Source organism: Macaca fascicularis, chromosome 7, assembly GCF_037993035.2.
Source record: "Macaca fascicularis isolate 582-1 chromosome 7, T2T-MFA8v1.1".
Taxonomy (NCBI): Eukaryota; Metazoa; Chordata; class Mammalia; order Primates; family Cercopithecidae; genus Macaca; species Macaca fascicularis.
Window position 1 is genome coordinate 18,388,349 of NC_088381.1, and position 19,006 is coordinate 18,407,354.

Sequence of the window (19,006 nt, forward strand, 5' to 3'; positions counted from 1 at the left end):
GGATCAATGCAAATTTGAATCTAAAGGATTTACCTTTAATCAGATTACCAGGAGAAAATAAGAGTTGAGCAGCCCTTTAGCTCCCTACATTTGATTTTGTGGCCTCTCCCAGCTGTGTGGGTAATGCCAGCTGTGTGGGTAATGCCAGCCTGGGGCCGTTCTCTTTCCTGTCTGCAGAAGGCAGTGGGTGTGGCAGGAATGTCCCTAAATATCCCCTCCTCTGGGAGAGTTGCAGGTTCAGTGCCAGGATGACATGGTGACTTAAACTGAGTATCCCCCAGACTTCCCCAGGATGATTTTGTTGCTCTCCAGTCAGTAATAGGTGACTAGGTCCCAGTGGTTCATTAAGCTGAGAAAAAGTAGAGCAGGCATAAGTTAGGGTAACATATCAAGAACGTATAGAGAAGGCCAAAGTTACTTTATTCCACACTAGGTTTAGTGCCTCAGATCGGCACAAGGGTAATTGGCAAGTTTGGTGCTTGCCAGGTGGCTCTGGGTTCCTTCTCTGTATCGAAACCATATCTACCAGTGAGCAGACACATGTTAGAATTCCTCATCTGCATCCCCAAGATACACAGATAATCCTTGGGGACCTTTCTGGGGAATAGGTATTAAATGTAACATCTCTGGAGACTTATTTTGGTCTTCGGCCACCACAGGGCATTTCCTTCCAACCTAATTCAAGCTAAAATAATCCTCAGAGATAAAAATTTAAACATAGTCTCTAGAAGTACTTTTTTTTTTTTTTTTGAGATGGAGTCTCGCTCTGTCACCCAGGCTGGAGTGTAATGGCGCGATCTCAGCTCACTGTAACCTCCACCTCACAGGTTCAAGCGATTCTCGTGACTAAGCCTCCTGAGTAGCTGGGATTACAGGGACCCACCACCATGCCCAGCTAATTTTTGTATTTTTAGTAAAGACGGGGTTTCACTATGTTGGCCAGGCTGGTCTCGAACTTCTGACCTTGAGTGATCTGCCCACCTTGGCCTCCCAAAGTGCTGGGATTACAGGCATGAGCCCTTGCCCCTGGCCCATCTAGGGGTACTTCTAATTCTGCAGTTGGAGCAATAAGAGAGAAGGAGAAACTCCAAAACTGTCTTTTTTTTTTTTTTTGAGACGAAGTCTTGCTCTGTCGCCCAGGCTGGAGTGCAGTGGCCGGATCTCAGCTCACTGCAAGCTCCGCCTCCCGGGTTTACGCCATTCTCCTGCCTCAGCCTCCCGAGTAGCTGGGACTACAGGCGCCCGCCACCTCGCCCGGCTAGTTTTTTGTATTTTTTAGTAGAGACGGGGTTTCACCGTGTTAGCCAGGATGGTCTCGATCTCCTGACCTCGTGATCCGCCCGTCTCGGCCTCCCAAAGTGCTGGGATTACAGGCTTGAGCCACCGCGCCCAGCCCCAAAACTGTCTTAATTGATTCTGAGCCTCCCCTCTCTAGAAACTGGCCTGGACTAGTAGTAGACCGCCCTGCCACAAGCATCTACCCTATGTGTTTCTGGTTTACATTGCCCTCTTAGGGCCTCCGAGACTCTCCTCACGGTCAGTGTTTTCACAGCAAAGTGCTGTCTAGCCTGTTCACATGTCCGTCCTGCATTCTGAAGCCCCACTCTCTGAGCCAGGGGAGATCAGGGACATTCCTGAGCAGGGCCAGTGCCGGGAGTGCACAGTCCTGGAGCAGGTAAAGACCTGGAGCAGCAAATGAAAGACCTGGAGCAGAGGATGACGTGAAGTGACAGCAAGAGGTTAGAGGGAAGTCTCAATCTCACTTGGCATCTTCTAGCAGAAAGAGCAGTGAGTTAATTTGAGGTTAGTTCAGTGTGGGTCCTGGGGCCTGCAGACAGTGTGGGGTAATAATACTAATGATGAGAGTGATGAGTGTCTCCCGTGGCCATGTCCTCTCCGAATCTCTGAGCATTTTATCTTTCATCTCTGTGGGAGTTGTGGCTTAATAATAATAATTAGAATACCCTGAGCATCGGTGCTTTGCAGAACACAGCATTAAGCCCTGTTTCTGCCTCCTTGGATTGTAGTCTGTACGAACTGGCAGACATTTGGGAGGTGGAGCCCTCTGATGGAGGGGAAGAACATGATAGAATGCAAAGGTCAGGGATATTCTGAGTCACCTAATTGATACCTAACATTCTTTTGGCTCTTGGTAGGTCAGAGTGGCCTTTCCTTCATGTCTGCCAAAGCACAAAGATCAGTGGCCTCACCCAAGTCTCACGGATCCAAGAGTCTAGTCTGGGGATCCCAGGCTCCAGCTTATACATGGTGCCTTCCTGGTTTTGGGGAATGCTTGTTCCTCTGTGGCCATGAGTTATACTTTAACGAGTTGGTTTTCTTTCCTGTGGTACCAGCAGACTGAGCCCTCCTGAAAATAGGTGTCGCACACTGGGTTTTTCCCATGTGATCAAGAAGCCCAGTGGCCAGAACGGGAAAAGCTGCAGAAGTCATAGTTCCATTCACCTGAAGACATGGGCATCTGGAAAGTAGCCAATGCCTCACGATGTCCCAAGTGCCTTCAGCACCTTCTTCCCAAACACACTCTGTCTATAACGTGTCACTTCTGTCTTGCTCTGACAGGTGACCTTGGAGAAGGTGCTGGGAATTACAGTGTCTGGAGGCAGAGGACTTGCCTGTGACCCCCGGTCAGGTTTAGTTGCCTACCCAGCAGGGTAAGTAAGTGCCTTGGAAGAGATCTTGACGCATGGGAATTTATAGCCATGCTAGAGCAGTTGGGGTGGGCAGGGGTTTTCTGGTATCTTCTGGAAGATACATACAGGTTAATGTTTCGTTGCCATTTTTGTAAAGGGACGCAGGACCAGGTAAAGGTTCTTTGGTGCTGTCATTGTTGCCATCCTGTCCTGCTTTTTGGTTATCTACTCCACCTCCCACACACAAATTTCACGCAGTTCCCAACACCATCTTCAGTAGCTACCTTCTAGTCATTTAAAGGACAACTTTGTTGAGATGTAATTCACATACCATATAACTCACTATTTAAAATATCCAATTCAGTAGTTTTTAGTATATTCACAGAGTTGTGCAGCCATCACCACAATCAAATTTAGGACATTTTCATGACCCTGTTCCTTTTTTTTTTTTTTTTTGAGACAGGTTTTGGCTGTCACCCAGGCTGGAGTACAGTGGCTCGATCTCAGCTCACTGCAGCCTCCACCCCCGACACTCAAGCAATCCTGCCACCTCAGCCTCCTTAGTAACTGGGACTACAGGCGTACTGCCCCATGCCTGGCTAATTTTTTGTAGAGATGGGGTTTCACCACATTGCCCAGGCTGGTCTCGAACTCCTGAGCTCAAGCCATGTTGAAGCCTCAGCCACTCAAAGTGCTGGGATTACGGGTGTGAGCCACCGTGCCTGGCCCCATTCCTATCAGTCACTCTTCATTCCCACCCCTACCTTACCAGACCTTCATCCCTGGGCAACCACTGTCTCCATTAATTTGCCTATTCTGGATATTTCATACAAACGGAATCAGGTAACACTGTATTTGGCCTTTTGTAACTGGCTTCTTTTTGTTGTCCAGCCTGGAGTGCAATGGTACAATCATGGCTGACTGCAGCCTCAGCCTCCTGAGTAGCTGGAGCTATGGTGTGTGCCACCATGCCCAGCTAAGTTTTCCATTTTTTTGTAGAGACGGGGTCTAACTGTGTTACCTAAGCTAGTTTCAAACTCCTGGGCTCAAGCAGTCCTCCTGCTTCAGCCTCCCAAAGTGCTGGGATTACAGGAGTGAGCCACCATACCTGGCCAGCATACTGTTTTCAGGGTTAATCTATGTCACAGCGTGTATCACTATCTTATTCCTTTTTGTGGCTGAATAATATTACATTGCATGGATGTACCACATTTTATCTGTTCTTCAGTTGATGGACATTTGAGTTGTTTCTACTTCTTAGCTATTAGGAATAATGCTGTTATGAATCTGTTCTAGTCACTTTGAGAGAGATCAGTGCCACAGAAGAGAAATAGGGGACTGGGGCTACTATTCTTTCTCTTGCTGCCTTTTCACTCCTCTGCTCCTACAAGTGGGAAACCTCCAACCATAGTTTCTTCAGGCTTCTAGAGAAAGCTTGGAATCCCTCCTACTTCTGGCTCCCTCTGTTCCATGCTGATAGGCACAGGAATATGAACATGAGTAGGGCTACTGCTGTACCTTTCTTATTCTACCATTAACTTGGTAATGCCTAGTTCATTCCCCAATGTAATTTTCATAGCAACTTTTATAGTTTTTATACTAGATACATGATTTGCTTAGTTTTATCACCTCATCAAAAAAGCTCCGTTATCAGGCTGGGACCGGTGGCTCAAGCCTATAATCCCAGTACCTTGGGAGGCCAAGGTGGGCAGATCACTTGAGGTCAGGAGTTCGAGACCAGGCTGGCCAACATGTTGAAACCCTGTCTCTACTAAAAACACAAAAAAATTAGCTGGGCGTGATGGCGGGTGCTGGTAGTCCCAGCTGCTCAGGAGGCTGAAGCATGAGAATCACTTGAACCCAGGAGGTGGAGGTTGTAGTGAGCCGAGATTGCGCCATTGCACTCCAGCCTGGGTGACAAAGAGAGACTCTGTCTTAAAAAAAAACAAGCCACCACCAAAAAAGGCCACCTTTATCAATCAAGTACAGTCACGTGTCACTTAATGATGGGGATATGTTCTGAGAAATGTGTCATTTTGCAATTTCGTTGTTGTGCGAACATAACAGAGTGTACTTACACAAACCTAGATGGTGTAGCCTACTACACACCTAGGCTACGTGGTATAGCCGGTTGCGTCTAGGCTAGAAACCTGCACAGCAGGTTACTGTACTGAATACTGTACATAATCCTAAGACAATGGTATTTGTGTATTTAAACATAGAAAAAAGTATGGTAAAAATATCATATAAAAATATATATATAAAAGTCACACCTGTATAAGGGCACTTACCATGAATGGAGCTTCCAGGACTGGAAGTTGTTCTGGGTGAGTCAGTGAGTGAGTGGTGAGTGAGTGTGAGTGCCCAGAACATTACTGTACACTTTACAAACACTGTACACTTGGCCATACTAAATTTATTTTAAAAACATATATTCAACAATAGATGAACCTAACCTACTATAACTTTCTTACATTTTATAAACTTTTTTTTTAACTTCTTGACTCTTGTAGTAACACTTAGCTTAAAACACAACACAGTACAGCTATACAAAAATATTTTTTTTAAATTTTTTTCTGAGATGGAGTCACCCTCTGTCACCCAGGCTGAAGTGCAGTGGCACGATCTTAGCTCACTGCAACCTCTGCCTCCTGGGTTCAAGTGATTCTCCTGCCTCAGCCTCCTGAGTAGCTGGGATTACAGGCTCCTGCCACCACACCTGGCTAATTTTTGTATTTTTAGTAGAGATGGGGTTTCACCATGTTGGTCAGGCTGGTCTTGAACTAATGACCTCAAGTGATCCGCCCGCCTTGGCCTCCCAAAGTGCTGGCATTACAGGCATGAGCTATCATGCCTGGCCCAAAAATATTTTCTTTTTATCTTCTATAAGCTTTAAATTTTGTTTTTAACTTTTTAAACTTTTCTGTTAAAAACAAAGACACAAACACACACATTAGCCTAGCGCATAGAACTACATAGGGTCGAGATCATCAAGATGTCACTAAGTGATAGGAATATTGTAGCTCCATTATAATCTTACGGGACCACTGTCATACGTGCCCTTCACTGTTGACCAAAATGTTATTATGTGATGTATGACTGTACTTATTCTATGCCAGGCACTTTTTAAGTACTGTATATTAATTATTTAATACTCTGAGCAACGCTTTGATGTTGGTACTATTATCACCCTCATATTTTAGAGGAGGAAATTGAGATTCAAAGAGGTCAAGCAGGCCCAGTGCGGTAGCTCACGCCTATAGTCCTAGCAGTTTGGGAGGGCAAAGTGGACGGGTCACCTGAGGTCAAGAGTTCAAGACCAGCCTGGCCAACATGGTGAAATCTTGTCTCTACCAAAATATAAAAATTAGCCTGGCACGATGGCAGGTGCTGGTAGTCCCAGCTACTTGGGAGGCTGAGATGGGAGAATCGCTTGAACCCAGGAGACAGTGGTTACAGTGAGCCGAGATCGTGCCACTGCACTCCAACCTGAGCAGTGAGCAAGACTCCATTTCCAAAAAAAAAAAAAGTTAAGCAGGCAGGGTGCAGTGGCTTTGGGAAGCCAAGGCAGGAGGATTGCTTTGAAACCAAGAATTTGAAACCAGCCTGGGCAACATAGTGAGAACCCTGTCTCTACCAAAAAGTAAAAATAAAAAAATTGGCTGGGTATGGTGGGTGCCTGAAGTCCTAGCAACTTGGGAGGCTGAGGCAGAGAGAGGATTGCTTGAGCCCAGGAGGTTAAGGCTGCAGTGAGTGAACTATGATCGTGCCACAGTACTCCAGCCTGGGTGACACAGTGAAACCCTGCCTCTTAAAAAAACCAAAAGGGTTAAGGAGTTTGCTCGAGGTAACATAGCTAGTATGTGTATTGGGGTTCTAACCCAAGTAGTATGACTGTAGAGCTCTGATTGTTAAAATGGCACAGGGTGGGGGAAGACCACACTTTTTTTTTTTTTTTTTTTTTTGAGACGGAGCTTCATTCTTGTTGCCCAGGCTGGAGTGCAATGGCACGATCTCGGTTCACCACAACCTCCACCTTCTGGGTTCAACCAATTCTCCTGCCTCAGCCTCCCGAGTAGCTGGGATTACAGGCATGCGCCACCACGCCCGGCTAATTTTGTATTTTTAGTAGAGACGGGGTTTCTCCATGTTGGTCAGGCTGGTCTTGAACTCCTGACCTCAGGTGATCTGCCCACCTCAGCCTCCCAAAGTGTTGGGATTACAGGCGTGAGCCACTGTGCCCGGCCACTTTCTGCTTATTTTTAACAAATTGCTTTTCCTCTAAGCTGCCTGCCTGCCCTTTGAATGAGAAGAGCCCCCTTTATGGGCAGCTCAGTCTGCGCCAGGGAGACTTCCGTCCCTGGGTTTGGGGTCATTCTCCCTCCCAGGTGGTCCTCTGGTGTTTAATGGCTGCAGGAGGGGTGCTGTGGAGCCACACGGGCTCTGCCTGGCAGAGGCTGGACTGGGCTCCATTTTCCCCTAGAGAAGCAAGTTGATGGAAAGACCTCTCTACTGGATAAGTTTGTGCAGCCTGCCTCAGGGGAATTCCACTTGTTCTTGCCTCTGCCTGGGAAAGCCAGGTTCCCTCTTGTTGGAGGTGGGGCTGGGGCTGGATGTAGCATAGGCAGAAAAGGCCTTGGGGTGCTGCTTAGTGCATGCTGAGCCCTGTGTCCCTGCCCTGGGGAGTGTGGAGTCCTGCCCGCTTTCTACCTCACACACCCCTGGACTCCAGGCCTGGTCTTTAAGGGCGTGTGTTTATGCATGTTTATGGGCAGGTCTCAGCCCAGTGCATGTGCCTGGGAGTCATGATCCTTCCAGGTGGTGTGCAGGCTTCCCTGATGGAACCTCTAGTAGGTTTCCTGAGTGTGTGTGCTTGGCTTTGGCCACCCCCGGGCAGTGCCCCTAATCTGTTCCCTGACCTTTTGATTTCTTAGAACTTCAAGTTCTCTGTGCAAATGGCTTCTTTCTGGGTGTTTGAGTTTTGCTGTGTTCCAGAGCTCCCTGATGTGCTGCTGTGATGTTGGGGGCCACCAGATTCTGTGTGAGCACAAGCAGGTTCTTCACCTCCCTCCTCGTCTCCCAGCTTTTCTTATCTCATCATCCTTACACTGCCCTCAGCCCCCACACTCTTGTTCCTCCTGTGCCTGTTGCTTTAGGAGCCAGCTCAGGTATCCTAGAAACAAGGAGAGAAACAAAACTCAGAAAATTCTTTGAGGCCCAGAGGCGAATATCAAACCAAAACAAAGTTTTCTGAAAGGAAATAGAACAGCACAGGAAAGGAGGGTGGGCAGTGTGTCAGGGAGAGGTGGGTAGGAGCTCCAGGCTGAGCATGGAGCCTGTCCTAGTGGCTCCTACATCCCTTGGCTGTTGTTTCCCCATGGGAAGCCCCCCTACCAGAGGATGTCAGACAGCCCCTTTGAGAGACTTAGTTGAGCTGAACACCATTAATTGAGTTGGGCCTTTTCCCCATCCGGCTTAGTGGAGATGGACGTTCGAGCCCAGCACAGCCCCTGGGCCCCTGTGCCCCTGTGCCTAGTCCTGAGAATGGGTTTCTCCTGGCTCCCATGCCAGAGTGGCCTGGGTGAGTGTCCTGCGCACAGCTGCTGCTCTCCTGCTGGGGTGGGAAGTGTCCTAGTGAGGTAACAGGGTGTATCCGGCAGCTAAGAAGAGATCTCTTGGTTGATTTAAGTGGGGAGGAAAAGAGGGAAGCCCTGCTCTCCTGAGGCGGCCCTCCATTTACTCAGCCCATGGTAGAATTGGTGCTGAGATCCTCAGCTTGGAAGCACTGCGCTGGGTGTGACGGAATCCTCCTCCCGAACTGTGTTCTCGTGGCTGAAGGAACACAGAGCTGCCTTCTCACTCTCTGTAGGGAATTCACCAGGGACAGTGGAGAGACCCGTGGACCTGAGAGGAGGAAAGGCTGGGACTCGGTGCCCAGGATCACGCAGTGTGTTAGCAGACAGGCCCGTGACCTTAGTGTTCTGCTCTTTCCACCTCAGCGCTGCCCTTGAGCATCAAGGAGTCCTAAATGCCTGAGGTACAGGCGAGACATGGGCCTCTCCCCAGGGCCCTGGTTCACACTCTGCTACGCAGGAGGTTCTTGGCAGCCAGGGCTTTGAGATCTTGCAGCTAGTGACTTGAAGATGTATTCACTCATTTACAAATAATTACTGCGGGCCTACCTTCTAGGCCCTGGGAACTTAACAGTAAGTAAAACAGACCAAAAATACCATCCTCACAGAACTGGCAGTCTGGTGTGTGAAGATGGATCCCCACCCCCAATGTAAGTTATAAGCATGATTACAAGTTGATGTGTGCTTTGGAAACAGTATAAGCAGTAGCAGTGACGGGGGTAGGGTTGTAATGATAAATAGGGCTGGAGGGCGACATTTGAGCGAGGCCAGAAGCCCCTTTGGTATGCTTCTGTGAGTCACTCTCAGATTTTACCTGGTCTGAAAGAAACAATTCAAAGGCCTAGGGTCCCTGGTTGATCTTGTGTGTCCTGCTCCCTGTCTATGCTGCCCCATGCATAGCTCATCCCGTCCGGGGGATGGAGAGTGGTAGGAGGTGGATCCTGTGGGAATCCTGGGCTCTGTGGCAGCAGCAGGCCTGGACCTGTGTAGGGAAGGGGGATGTTGAAGGCTTGGCCCTTCCTGGGCAGTAGGCCCAGCACCTGGCGCCAGTACTCCACAGCGTGACTCCCCCAGGCTGAGGCCTTACACCCTCCCCGTGAGAGTGAGCAGCCGCCCTGCACCCTTGGGTGCTGAGTTGCGGGACTCGGCTGGGTGGGCCAACCCAGCCCTTGGCATGTGGTGGATCCCAGCCAGCACTGCAGCAAGGGCTCACCCTGCTGGGCAGGGTCAGGGGATGTAGAGGGAAAGATTGATACAAACCGTGCCCCGCGCTCCTCTCCCCAGCTGACCTAGGAGCTTGCTCAGAATTCACCAAGAAGGCTGAGAGGGCTCCTTGGTGCTTCTGAGAACAGGTCGGGAGGGCGTCAACAAGCCAAGCACACAGGGAGCCCTGGCCATGCTGCTGTCACTTCAGCATCTGTGTTATCGTCCCTGCATGTGGAGCTGTGGCCGTGGTTGCATGCTCTCTTTCTTTCTCTTGTTGGATGGCTTCCAAATATCAATAATTAGAAACAAAAATAGTTGCTTAGGGGACGACCTCTGGTGTTTCCTTTTCTTGCTTAGCTCTTCCATGGCACACCTGAGAATTTCTTAGGCTATACTGGGAGCAGGGGGATGTTAGAGGAGGGAGAGATTGCCTCATTGCCATTGCCTCTAGCCAGTCATCCTTCTATCTACGTAGTGTTCCTACATACGCACACACACACACACCATTCACCCTTCTCCTTCCACCATGGAGCTGAACTAGAAGAAGGAGGAAACAGGATATTGTGTCCCAGGAAGACTGAGTTTGTATGCAGTGACTTGGAAAGTGTTTTAAGCAGTCTGATGCACTACCCTTTAAAGGCTTGAAATGCTGCTTTGGGATGAGAATTAAGGGAAAACTCACAAGCTTGCAAATAGAGCCCACTTTTTCTGGATTTGGGATACGGTTGGCTGGATTATGCATTGAGTCAATTCAGTTAGATCAACTCTCAGCTGAAGCCCTTTACCATTGTTCCTGTGTAACTCATCAGAAAGCTAGGGAACCTGTCCCCATTTAGACTGAGCCTTTGCTGGAGAGAGGAGCCTGCAGAGGGCCTCAGGTCAGCACAGACTGCAAGAAGGTTCAGAAAATGTTGGTTAACCACTGAGAACTTTCTGGGCTCTGAATTCATGATGGTGGCAGGCCTGGGGCTATTACTTTTCATATACTGCATAAAGTATTAAAACATAAATGTCTAAATCTGGCTGGGCACAGTGGCTCACGCCTGTAATCCCAACACTTTTGGAGGCCAAGATGGGTGGATCACCTGAGGTCAGGAGTTTGAGACCAGCCTGACCAATATGGTGAAATCACATCTCTACTAAAAATACAAAAAAATTAGCCAAGCTTGCTGATGGGTGCCTGTAATCCCAGCTACTCGGGAGGCTGAGACAGGAGAATTGTTTGAACCCGGGAGGTGGAGGTTGCAGTGAGCCAAGATCACATCACCGTACTCCAGCCTGAGCGACAAGAGCAAAACTCCATCTCAAAAAAAAAAGAAAAAAAATCTAAATATGTGGACTTTGAACTCTGTTATAATTTTCTTTCTTTCTTTCTTTCTTTTTTGAGACAGAGTCTCACTGTCCCCCAGGCTGGAGTGCAGTGGTGTGATCTCGGCTCACTGCAAGCTCCACCTCCCGGGTTCCCGCCATTCTCCTGCCTCAGCCTCCTGAGTAGTTGGGACTACAGGCGCCCGCCACCACGCCTAGCTAATTTTTTGTATTTTTAGTAGAGACAGGGTTTCACTGTGTTAGCCAGGATGGTCTCGATCTCCTGACCTTGTGATCCACCCGCCTTGGCCTCCCAAAGTGCTGGGATTACAGGCGTCAGCCACCGTGCCTGGCTCTGTTATAATTTTCATGTGCCTGCTCAAGAGCGATGGGGTGCAGAGTTTCCAAAGCCATCTTGCTTTTGTCATACCTTTTTTTTTTTTTTTTTTTTTGAGACAGAATCTAGTTCTTATCTCCCAGGCTGGAGTGCAATGGCATGATCTCGACTCACTGCAACCTTCACCTCCCAGGTTCAAGCAATTCTCCTACCTCAGCCTCCCAAGTAGCTGGGATTACAGGCATCTGCCACCACACCTGGCTTATTTTTGTATTTTTAGTAGAGATGGGGCTTCACCATGTTGGCCAGCCTGGTCTTGAACTCCTGACCTCAGGTGGTCTGCCTGTCTCAGCCTCCCAAAGTGCTGGGATTATAGCCATGAGCCACTGTGCCCGGCCTGTTATAATTTTTAAAACCCTCCTGACTGTGACATTCTACAAGGGGAAGCAGGAGACTAGAAGGTGGTATAAAAAGAGAAAGGAGTTCAAGACTAGCCTGGGCAACATGGCAAAACCCCATCTCTACAAAAAAATACAAAAATTAACTGGGTGTGGTGGCATGTGCCTGTAATCCCAGCTACTTGGGAGGCTGAGGTGGGAGGATTGCTTGTCCAGGAGGTCGAGGCTGCAGGGAGCTGTGATGGTGCCATGGTGCCACTGCACTCCAGCCTGGGTGACAGAGCAAGACCCTGCCTCCAAAAAGAAAAAAAAAGAAAGAAAGGAAGGAAGGGCTAAGCAGGGTGGCATGAGCCTGTAATCTCAACTACTTGGGAGGATGAGGCAGCAGGATTATTTGAGTCCAGGAGTTCAAGACCAGCTTGGGCAACATAGTGAGACCTGGTCTCAAAAAAACGGAAAAAGGAAACAGGAACAAGGAAAGAGTAGGAAATGGAGAAAGAAGGAGAAAAAAAAAAAAAAACAAAACAGGAAGAGTTGAGGGGTTAGAGGAGAAAAGCGACTCAGGAATTTCACAGCTGTTGGTCAGCCTGGCAGTTCTGGGCATATCTGGTCACATCGGAGGTCCCAGTGTCCCCAAATTTGCATATTGAAGTGGTTTATTGAGCCCAAGATGCTTAGCACTCACTAGCAACTTGCACCTACCTCCCTTCAAGCTTCCAGCCAGTAGTGGCATTCAGATACGGGGGCTGCAATGGGGTCCTACTAGGGAAAGTTAGGTCTGGGGGTAGTAGCTGTCTGCTCTTTCTCTCCTCCCTGCCTTTCCTATTCGCAGCCTCCAGGCTTGCTCTTGTTTGCTAGTTCCAGTGTTAACGAAGAGTTGAGGCAGAAGGGGCAACGGGCCAGGGCCTGCTGACAGCCAAGAAGCCTGAAGAGAAGCTGCCTGGCTGTTGGCCTTTGGCTTCTTGCCCCTGATTCCTACTACCCAGCTTCCGTCTCCAGAACTGCCTCTGGAAAGGCAGGACCTGATTCCATCCAGCAGCCTTGCTGCCTGGCGGGAGAGGTTGCCCCCCCCTTCTCTGTGAGGCAGGCAGAGTCCCTGATTGTCTGCTTCTGGCAGTCGGGGGGCTCTTCTCAGGTTTTTTGGGGCCAGGGATTCTCAGGGTGGGGCTTGGGACCTCCGTGGCACTGTAGGGCTTTCCCAGGCCTTCTCAGGCTATCTCTATCCCTCTACCCCATCTTACTGAGACTTTCTGCTATGTGGCCCCTGCCTGGCCTCCCACTTCCTTCCTCATTCAACACATACAGGGTGTGGGGGGCCAGCTCTTGCCAAGTACACACGTGGGTGCACATGTGAGAGACCTTACATCTTCAGGCACACATGCTTGATACACGTGTGACCCCAAGCCTGTGAACGGGCTGTGCACCTGAGGCCTGCTTTGTCCAAATCACATTTCTTCTCCCCTCCTACACCCCTTCCTGGGGTATATGGAAGGGCTGCGGGATGGCCTGTGTCCCTGCCAGCCCTTTGTGGGTATGGCCAGAGATAGAGCTGGTATTTAGGGGCCTGGTTCAGGGACAGGCTTCCAGGGAGTCCTTATGACTCTCATGGGGCTACAGAGATAGGCCCTCTTGGTGGGGAAAAGGAGCAAGAACAGGTTGCCAGGAGAAAGCAGTGGAGGCTGGGCGAGGTGGCTCATGCCTGTAATCCCAGCGCTTTGGGAGGTAGATCACTTGAGCTCAAGAGTTTGAGACCAGCCTGGGCAATGTGGCAAGATCCTGTGTCTACAAAAAAAAAACAAAGATTAGCTGGCATGGTGGCACATGCTTGTGGTTCCAGCTACTAGGGAGGCTAAGGTGGGAGGATTGCTTGAGCCTGGGAAGTTGAGGCTGCAGTGAGCCATGTTTGCACCACTGCACTCCCGCTGGGGTGACAGAGTGAGACCCTGTCTCAAAAAAAAAAAAAAAAAAAAAAAAAGCAGTGGAGCCCTTGTGCTGTCTCTACCCAGCTCCCTCTGCTGGGTGACTGGAAGTCCTGGGTGGCCTGGAGGGCTCCTGGGGGAGCTGTGGTTTGGTGCTGAGCCTGTTGTCTGCTCATCCCCTCAGGTGTGTGGTTGTGTTGTTCAATCCCCGGAAACACAAACAGCACCACATCCTCAACAGTTCCAGGTAAATGGGCCGGGTCCCCAGGATTCCTCTTCCTTCTGGGAGCTATGAGAAGGGCACTATCTGGAGTTTCTGTGGCTCTGGGGGCTGGGACCTGGTTGGAGCGTAAGGTCAGATGCGGAAGTGCCACATGTGCCATTGGTGTCTGCTGGTCTCACCTTTTGAGAGGCTGGGAGTGGGCTAGGCTTAGGCCAGGATGCCAGTGCCCCTCTGAGCCTGCCCCATCTCTTGCAGGAAAACCATCACTGCCCTTGCCTTCTCCCCTGATGGCAAGTACTTGGTCACTGGAGAGGTGAGTGAGGAAGAGGGCTGGCAGTACTGTAAAGAGGGCAGGTGTCCTGGCCTCAGCAGAGAGCTGCGGTCCTAGGCCTGCTCTCACTTTGGCTTCTGAAACAGACACCAAATCCTGGTTTTCGCTCTACCTTAAAACAGTGGTTCTCAAGCTTTAGTGTACATCAGAATCACTTGGAGGGCTTGTGAAAGCACACATCGCTAGGCTGGTCCTCAGAGTTTCTGCTTCTGTAGGTCTGGGATGGGGCTCCGAAATGTGCATTTGTAAGAAATTCCAAGATAGTACTGATGCTGCTGGTCAGGGAAGGGTGCTTTGGGAACCACTGCCTTAACTATTCCTTACCCCCGGGGGCCCCCTGCTGGGCTCAGGAGGAACGCCTTTGTCCCGGCAGCAAATAGACCTGAGTGGTAGTGGCTCTCAATGCTGGCTGCCCATCAGAACCATTCAGGGAGCCTTGAATAACTAGAAGTACAGACGGGCACCCAGAGATGCTGACTAAACTCCAGGGCCACTTTCTCCCTGATAATCACTGTTGCTCTCAGATCTTTACCATATTTCCTCTGTACCCTGCCCTGACTTTTGGCCGGGAGAATGATGGTATCCAGTGACTGAGGAGGCGAGGGCCCCACTCTGGAAAACAAACGGGGGCTGTATGCCTGTGGAGAACTCAAGAACTCACTTCCAGTTCTTGCCTCCTTGCAGAGTGGGCACATGCCCGCCGTGCGGGTTTGGGACGTGGCAGAGCGCAGCCAGGTGGCCGAGCTGCAGGAGCACAAGTATGGTGTGGCTTGTGTGGCTTTCTCTCCTAGCGCCAAGTACATCGTCTCTGTGGGCTACCAGCATGACATGATCGTCAACGTGTGGGCCTGGAAGGTGAGTGGCTGGGTGGGATGGCCTGGCAGCCTCACAGGGGTCAAGTGTCAGCTGAGGAGGCAAGAGACTGCTGGCCTGCATGGCTCCACTCCACCCCACTGAACCATTCTCATTCTGGAAAGTTATTTGAAGCAGAAAAGAGCAACCATGTGGCCAAGCATGTTGGTGGAAGGAGCTAACTTTATGCCTTCAAGGACTTCTGCAGGAAATGAATCTTTTCAGCTCCTCTAGAAAGGGATTATTTCCCCACCCCTCTTTTTCTGGCCAGTAAATTCTGGAAAGAAACGCTTTTTCAAGTACAAATTCGAATTCTCCTCCATTCTCTGAGTCACTGTCTTCTTAGCTCCAAGAGACAGGGCCTTGATTCTTCCTTTGGCATCCCCTCTAGAAAAACATTGTGGTGGCCTCCAACAAGGTGTCCAGTCGGGTGACAGCAGTGTCCTTCTCTGAGGATTGCAGCTACTTTGTCACTGCAGGCAACCGGCACATCAAATTCTGGTATCTCGATGACAGCAAGACCTCAAAGGTGAGGTGCTAAAGCTGCGAGTAGCCACCAAGTCCCCAGCCAGGGCCTGCCCAGCCCACCCCAGGAGACTCTGGCCGACTTGGGCCTCTCTCTGCATTCCCAGCAGTCATGCAGAAGTTTTGGATGAGCCAGATGCTGTCTGGGCTGAGGAGTAGGCCCAAAGAGCAAGGGGGTGCTGGAGGCATCCCCTGTCCTCTCCTAGGGCCTGGTTTCCAGGGGCAGGCTCTGGGGTGGATAGGGGGGTAACAGTGGTGTACCTCCACAGGTGAATGCCACTGTGCCCCTGCTGGGCCGCTCAGGGCTGCTGGGAGAGCTGCGGAACAACCTATTCACTGATGTGGCCTGTGGCAGAGGGAAGAAGGCGGACAGCACCTTCTGCATCACGTCCTCGGGGCTGCTGTGCGAGTTCAGTGATCGAAGGCTTTTGGACAAGTGGGTGGAGCTGAGGGTAAGTACCTCCGTCCCCAGGGGTAGGGTCTACCCATGTCTCAGCTTAGGGGAGAACTAGTGCCCAGGGCTTCAGACTAGGGGCTGGGCCCTCATGCATACGGGAGATCCCAGGAGAATGAAGCTTGGGGGAGCTAGAGCTTGGCCCAGTTCCAGCCCTTGGTGATCTGTGTAACTGCCTCCTCTCTGCTCTTTCTGTCTCTCTTTCCCCTGCTTTCCTCTTCTGCTCAGAACACAGACAGCTTCACAGTAAGTGGTGCCTGCACCCTCCTTTCTTTCTCATGCTGTTTCTTTCTCTTCACTGGGCTTTTCTTACTGGATCCTCTGGTGCCTAGAAGAATCCTCGATTCCTATCCCCTGGCTGGACAGGGCTGAGGGCTCAGAATAGAGCAGCTGGGCAGCTTTTCCCTTGCCCCTGCCTTGGCCGGTCCTTCCTCTTGGCAGGTGGCTGTTGATGGGCGGGGAGGAGAGAAGACTGAGTGGGCAGGTGGCCTTGCTGAGCTGAGCCACTCTGCCCACAGACCACAGTGGCCCACTGCATCTCTGTGAGCCAAGACTACATCTTCTGTGGCTGTGCTGATGGCACCGTGCGCCTTTTCAACCCCTCTAACCTGCACTTCCTTAGCACCTTGCCCCGACCCCATGCTCTGGGGACAGACATTGCCAGCATCACTGAGGCCAGGTGAGCTATGTGGGCCCCCCTTCCTCCATTCGTAGCCTTACCCCTGCCCAGTCTTTCTTGTCAGTGCCTCAGGGAGCAGGCGAAGAGTGTACTGATGCCCCAGAGATTACTGGGAACACCTCTTTAGACAGAAGAATTTGGGTTTATTGGTACTTGTTGCAACCAAGGAGACCCCACCCTGTGGAGAACTGTGGAGAGTCTCAGTAAGTGGGTGTTAGAAGGGGCATATGGGATTTGGGCTTGCGTTGGGTGATTTTAGGAGTAGTTCAAGGGATTGAAGTATTCTGGTTGGATGCTGTCAGGAACTAGGGGCAATTCTACAGTGGCACATCTTGTTAATTTATCTAAGAGGTGAAGGAAAGGTATGGGGCTAAAGCTGTATTTGGTCAAGAAGCCGCCAGCAGTCATGTAGATGGGAAAGGCGGTGTTCGGTCATTGTCGTGGTTTGTGTGGTGATCTTGTTTTTATCTGTGCACAGAGTAGTCTTGGTTTTGTTTTGCCCCATCACAGCCATAGAATTACCTGTCTAACGTTGGTGTTCTGTGAAACTGTTCATCCGAACACCATGGCCCAGCAGCTAGTGCCGGGTCAGGTTCCTGCTAATGGCTAGTAGGGGCTCCTTTCTTCTCTCAAGCAACTACTTCCAAACCTGCAGGTCCGGGAAGGGCTCCTCACGCACTGCTCCTTCCATTGTGGATTGGCTTCTCTTTTCAGTCCCTTCAGTCTCACTAGTGTGCCCTGTCCTCTCCCTACAGTCGCCTCTTCTCTGGAGTGGCCAATGCCAGGTATCCAGACACCATTGCCTTGACCTTTGATCCTACTAATCAGTGGCTGTCTTGTGTGTACAACGATCATAGCATTTATGTTTGGGATGTGAGGGACCCCAAGAAAGTGGGCAAGGTGTACTCGGCTCTGTATCATTCTTCCTGCGTCTGGAGTGTGGAGGTATGTGGGCTGGCTGGCTGGCTGGAGACTGGCCAGGTTGGCTGGGATACCATTTTGAGGACAGAAAGTAGGGATCCCCAAGTATAATCTTAGATTCCTGCTGCCTCCCTGTTTCTCCAGTGAATTCCCTGGGATAGATCCCGGGGACTGAATTTGAATGTTACAGGCTTCCCCAGTGTGCCCCATCTTTAGTTTTGCCTCGGTGATCTTGAACAAGTTATTGAATTTGACCAAGCCTCAGTTTCCTCAACTGTAAAATGGTGTACTTGCTTCACCTAATTGTTCTAAGAATACAATGAAATAATGTAAGTGGGAGGCATAGAAGAGTGCCTGATTTATAGTGGGTGCTTCCCCTTGGTCATAATGAAGAGTCTATACTAGCTATGTATGGCCTGTGACAGGCACTGGACTAAGTCCTGGCCACCATTCCCTCTTTCGTCCCATTCCCTTTCATCTCCTTGGGTAGGCAGAGGACTGCTCCCAAATGGAGGTCTGATTGTGTTCCCTCGGCCCCTTCAGGTCTACCCCGAGGTGAAGGACAGTAACCAGGCCTGCCTGCCCCCTAGTTCCTTCATTACCTGCTCCTCAGACAACACCATCCGCCTATGGAATACAGAGAGCTCCGGGGTGCATGGCTCCACCCTCCACCGAAACATCCTCAGCAGTGTGAGCCCTGAGGCTGTGGGGCCCTGCTTCACCCTCAGTGCCCCCCTCCTCACAGCTTTTGCACGTTGTTATTGGGAACGGGTCCCTAGGCCTTGGCTTTCCAGCCTTCATTTGGCTGTGCTCTGTGGTCCAAGGGTTTGTTTTGCCCAGCTGTCTTGCCCCTTACAGCTGTACTGGTCAGGCCTGCCTCATCTACCTCTTCTAACCTGTTCCACTAGGACCTCATTAAAATCATCTATGTGGATGGGAACACCCAGGCCCTGCTGGACACAGAGCTGCCTGGAGGAGACAAAGCAGATGCGTCCCTGATGGATCCCCGCGTGGGCATCCGCTCGGTGTGTGTCAGCCCCAATGGACAGCATCTAGCATCAGGGGACCGTATGGGCACACTTAGGTAATGCCAGGCCCTGGGTGGGTACTGACTGCCACTCGTGGTGCAGAGTCAGGTGTTTAGAACTTTACGGAGGGTTGGGCTCAAAAAGGTTGGGCAACAAGATACTTATTTACAAGGGAAAGGTAGTAACTTTACAATGAGTAAACCTAGCAGAAATCATCTTCCCCAAGTGGTCATACACTAACATCCTCATATCAACATCCTCATGTCAACATCATGATGCCCGTAATAGGATGTACTAGGAAGAATGTGACAATGTTTCAACATTGTTGTGGTATTCTTACCAAAAATGCATAAACTCAATGTAGGCGTGAGAAAACATCCAACAAACTCAAATTGAGGTACATACCACAGAGTAACTGATCATTACTCTTCAAAAGCATCAAGATCATGAAAAGTAAAGAAAGACTGGAGAACTGTTGCAGACCACAGAAATCTAAGGAGAAGTAACTAAATGCAATTTGGACTCTGGATAGGATCTGGAG

The 19,006-nt window shown here is 50.2% G+C and overlaps 1 protein-coding gene across 10 annotated transcripts in view; it reads left to right on the forward strand.

Annotated features, from left to right (window-relative positions):
* MAPKBP1 (mitogen-activated protein kinase binding protein 1) overlaps positions 1–19,006 on the forward strand; it is a 52,929-nt gene that overhangs the window by 22,843 nt on the left and 11,080 nt on the right. For 4 of the 10 annotated variants that reach the window (XM_073995568.1, XM_005559263.5, XM_073995567.1 and 1 more), the window contains exons 3-13: positions 2,581–2,672; positions 13,637–13,699; positions 13,931–13,988; positions 14,691–14,861; positions 15,250–15,387; positions 15,653–15,835; positions 16,066–16,083; positions 16,356–16,516; positions 17,272–17,461; positions 17,981–18,127; positions 18,346–18,521. In XM_073995568.1, coding sequence (XP_073851669.1) covers positions 2,581–2,672; positions 13,637–13,699; positions 13,931–13,988; positions 14,691–14,861; positions 15,250–15,387; positions 15,653–15,835; positions 16,066–16,083; positions 16,356–16,516; positions 17,272–17,461; positions 17,981–18,127; positions 18,346–18,521 — 1,397 coding nt within the window. The remainder of the gene's footprint in view (positions 1–2,580; positions 2,673–13,636; positions 13,700–13,930; positions 13,989–14,690; positions 14,862–15,249; positions 15,388–15,652; positions 15,836–16,065; positions 16,084–16,355; positions 16,517–17,271; positions 17,462–17,980; positions 18,128–18,345; positions 18,522–19,006) is intronic. The other 6 variants (XM_073995570.1, XM_005559264.5, XM_073995569.1 and 3 more) reach the window with 3 other exon arrangements.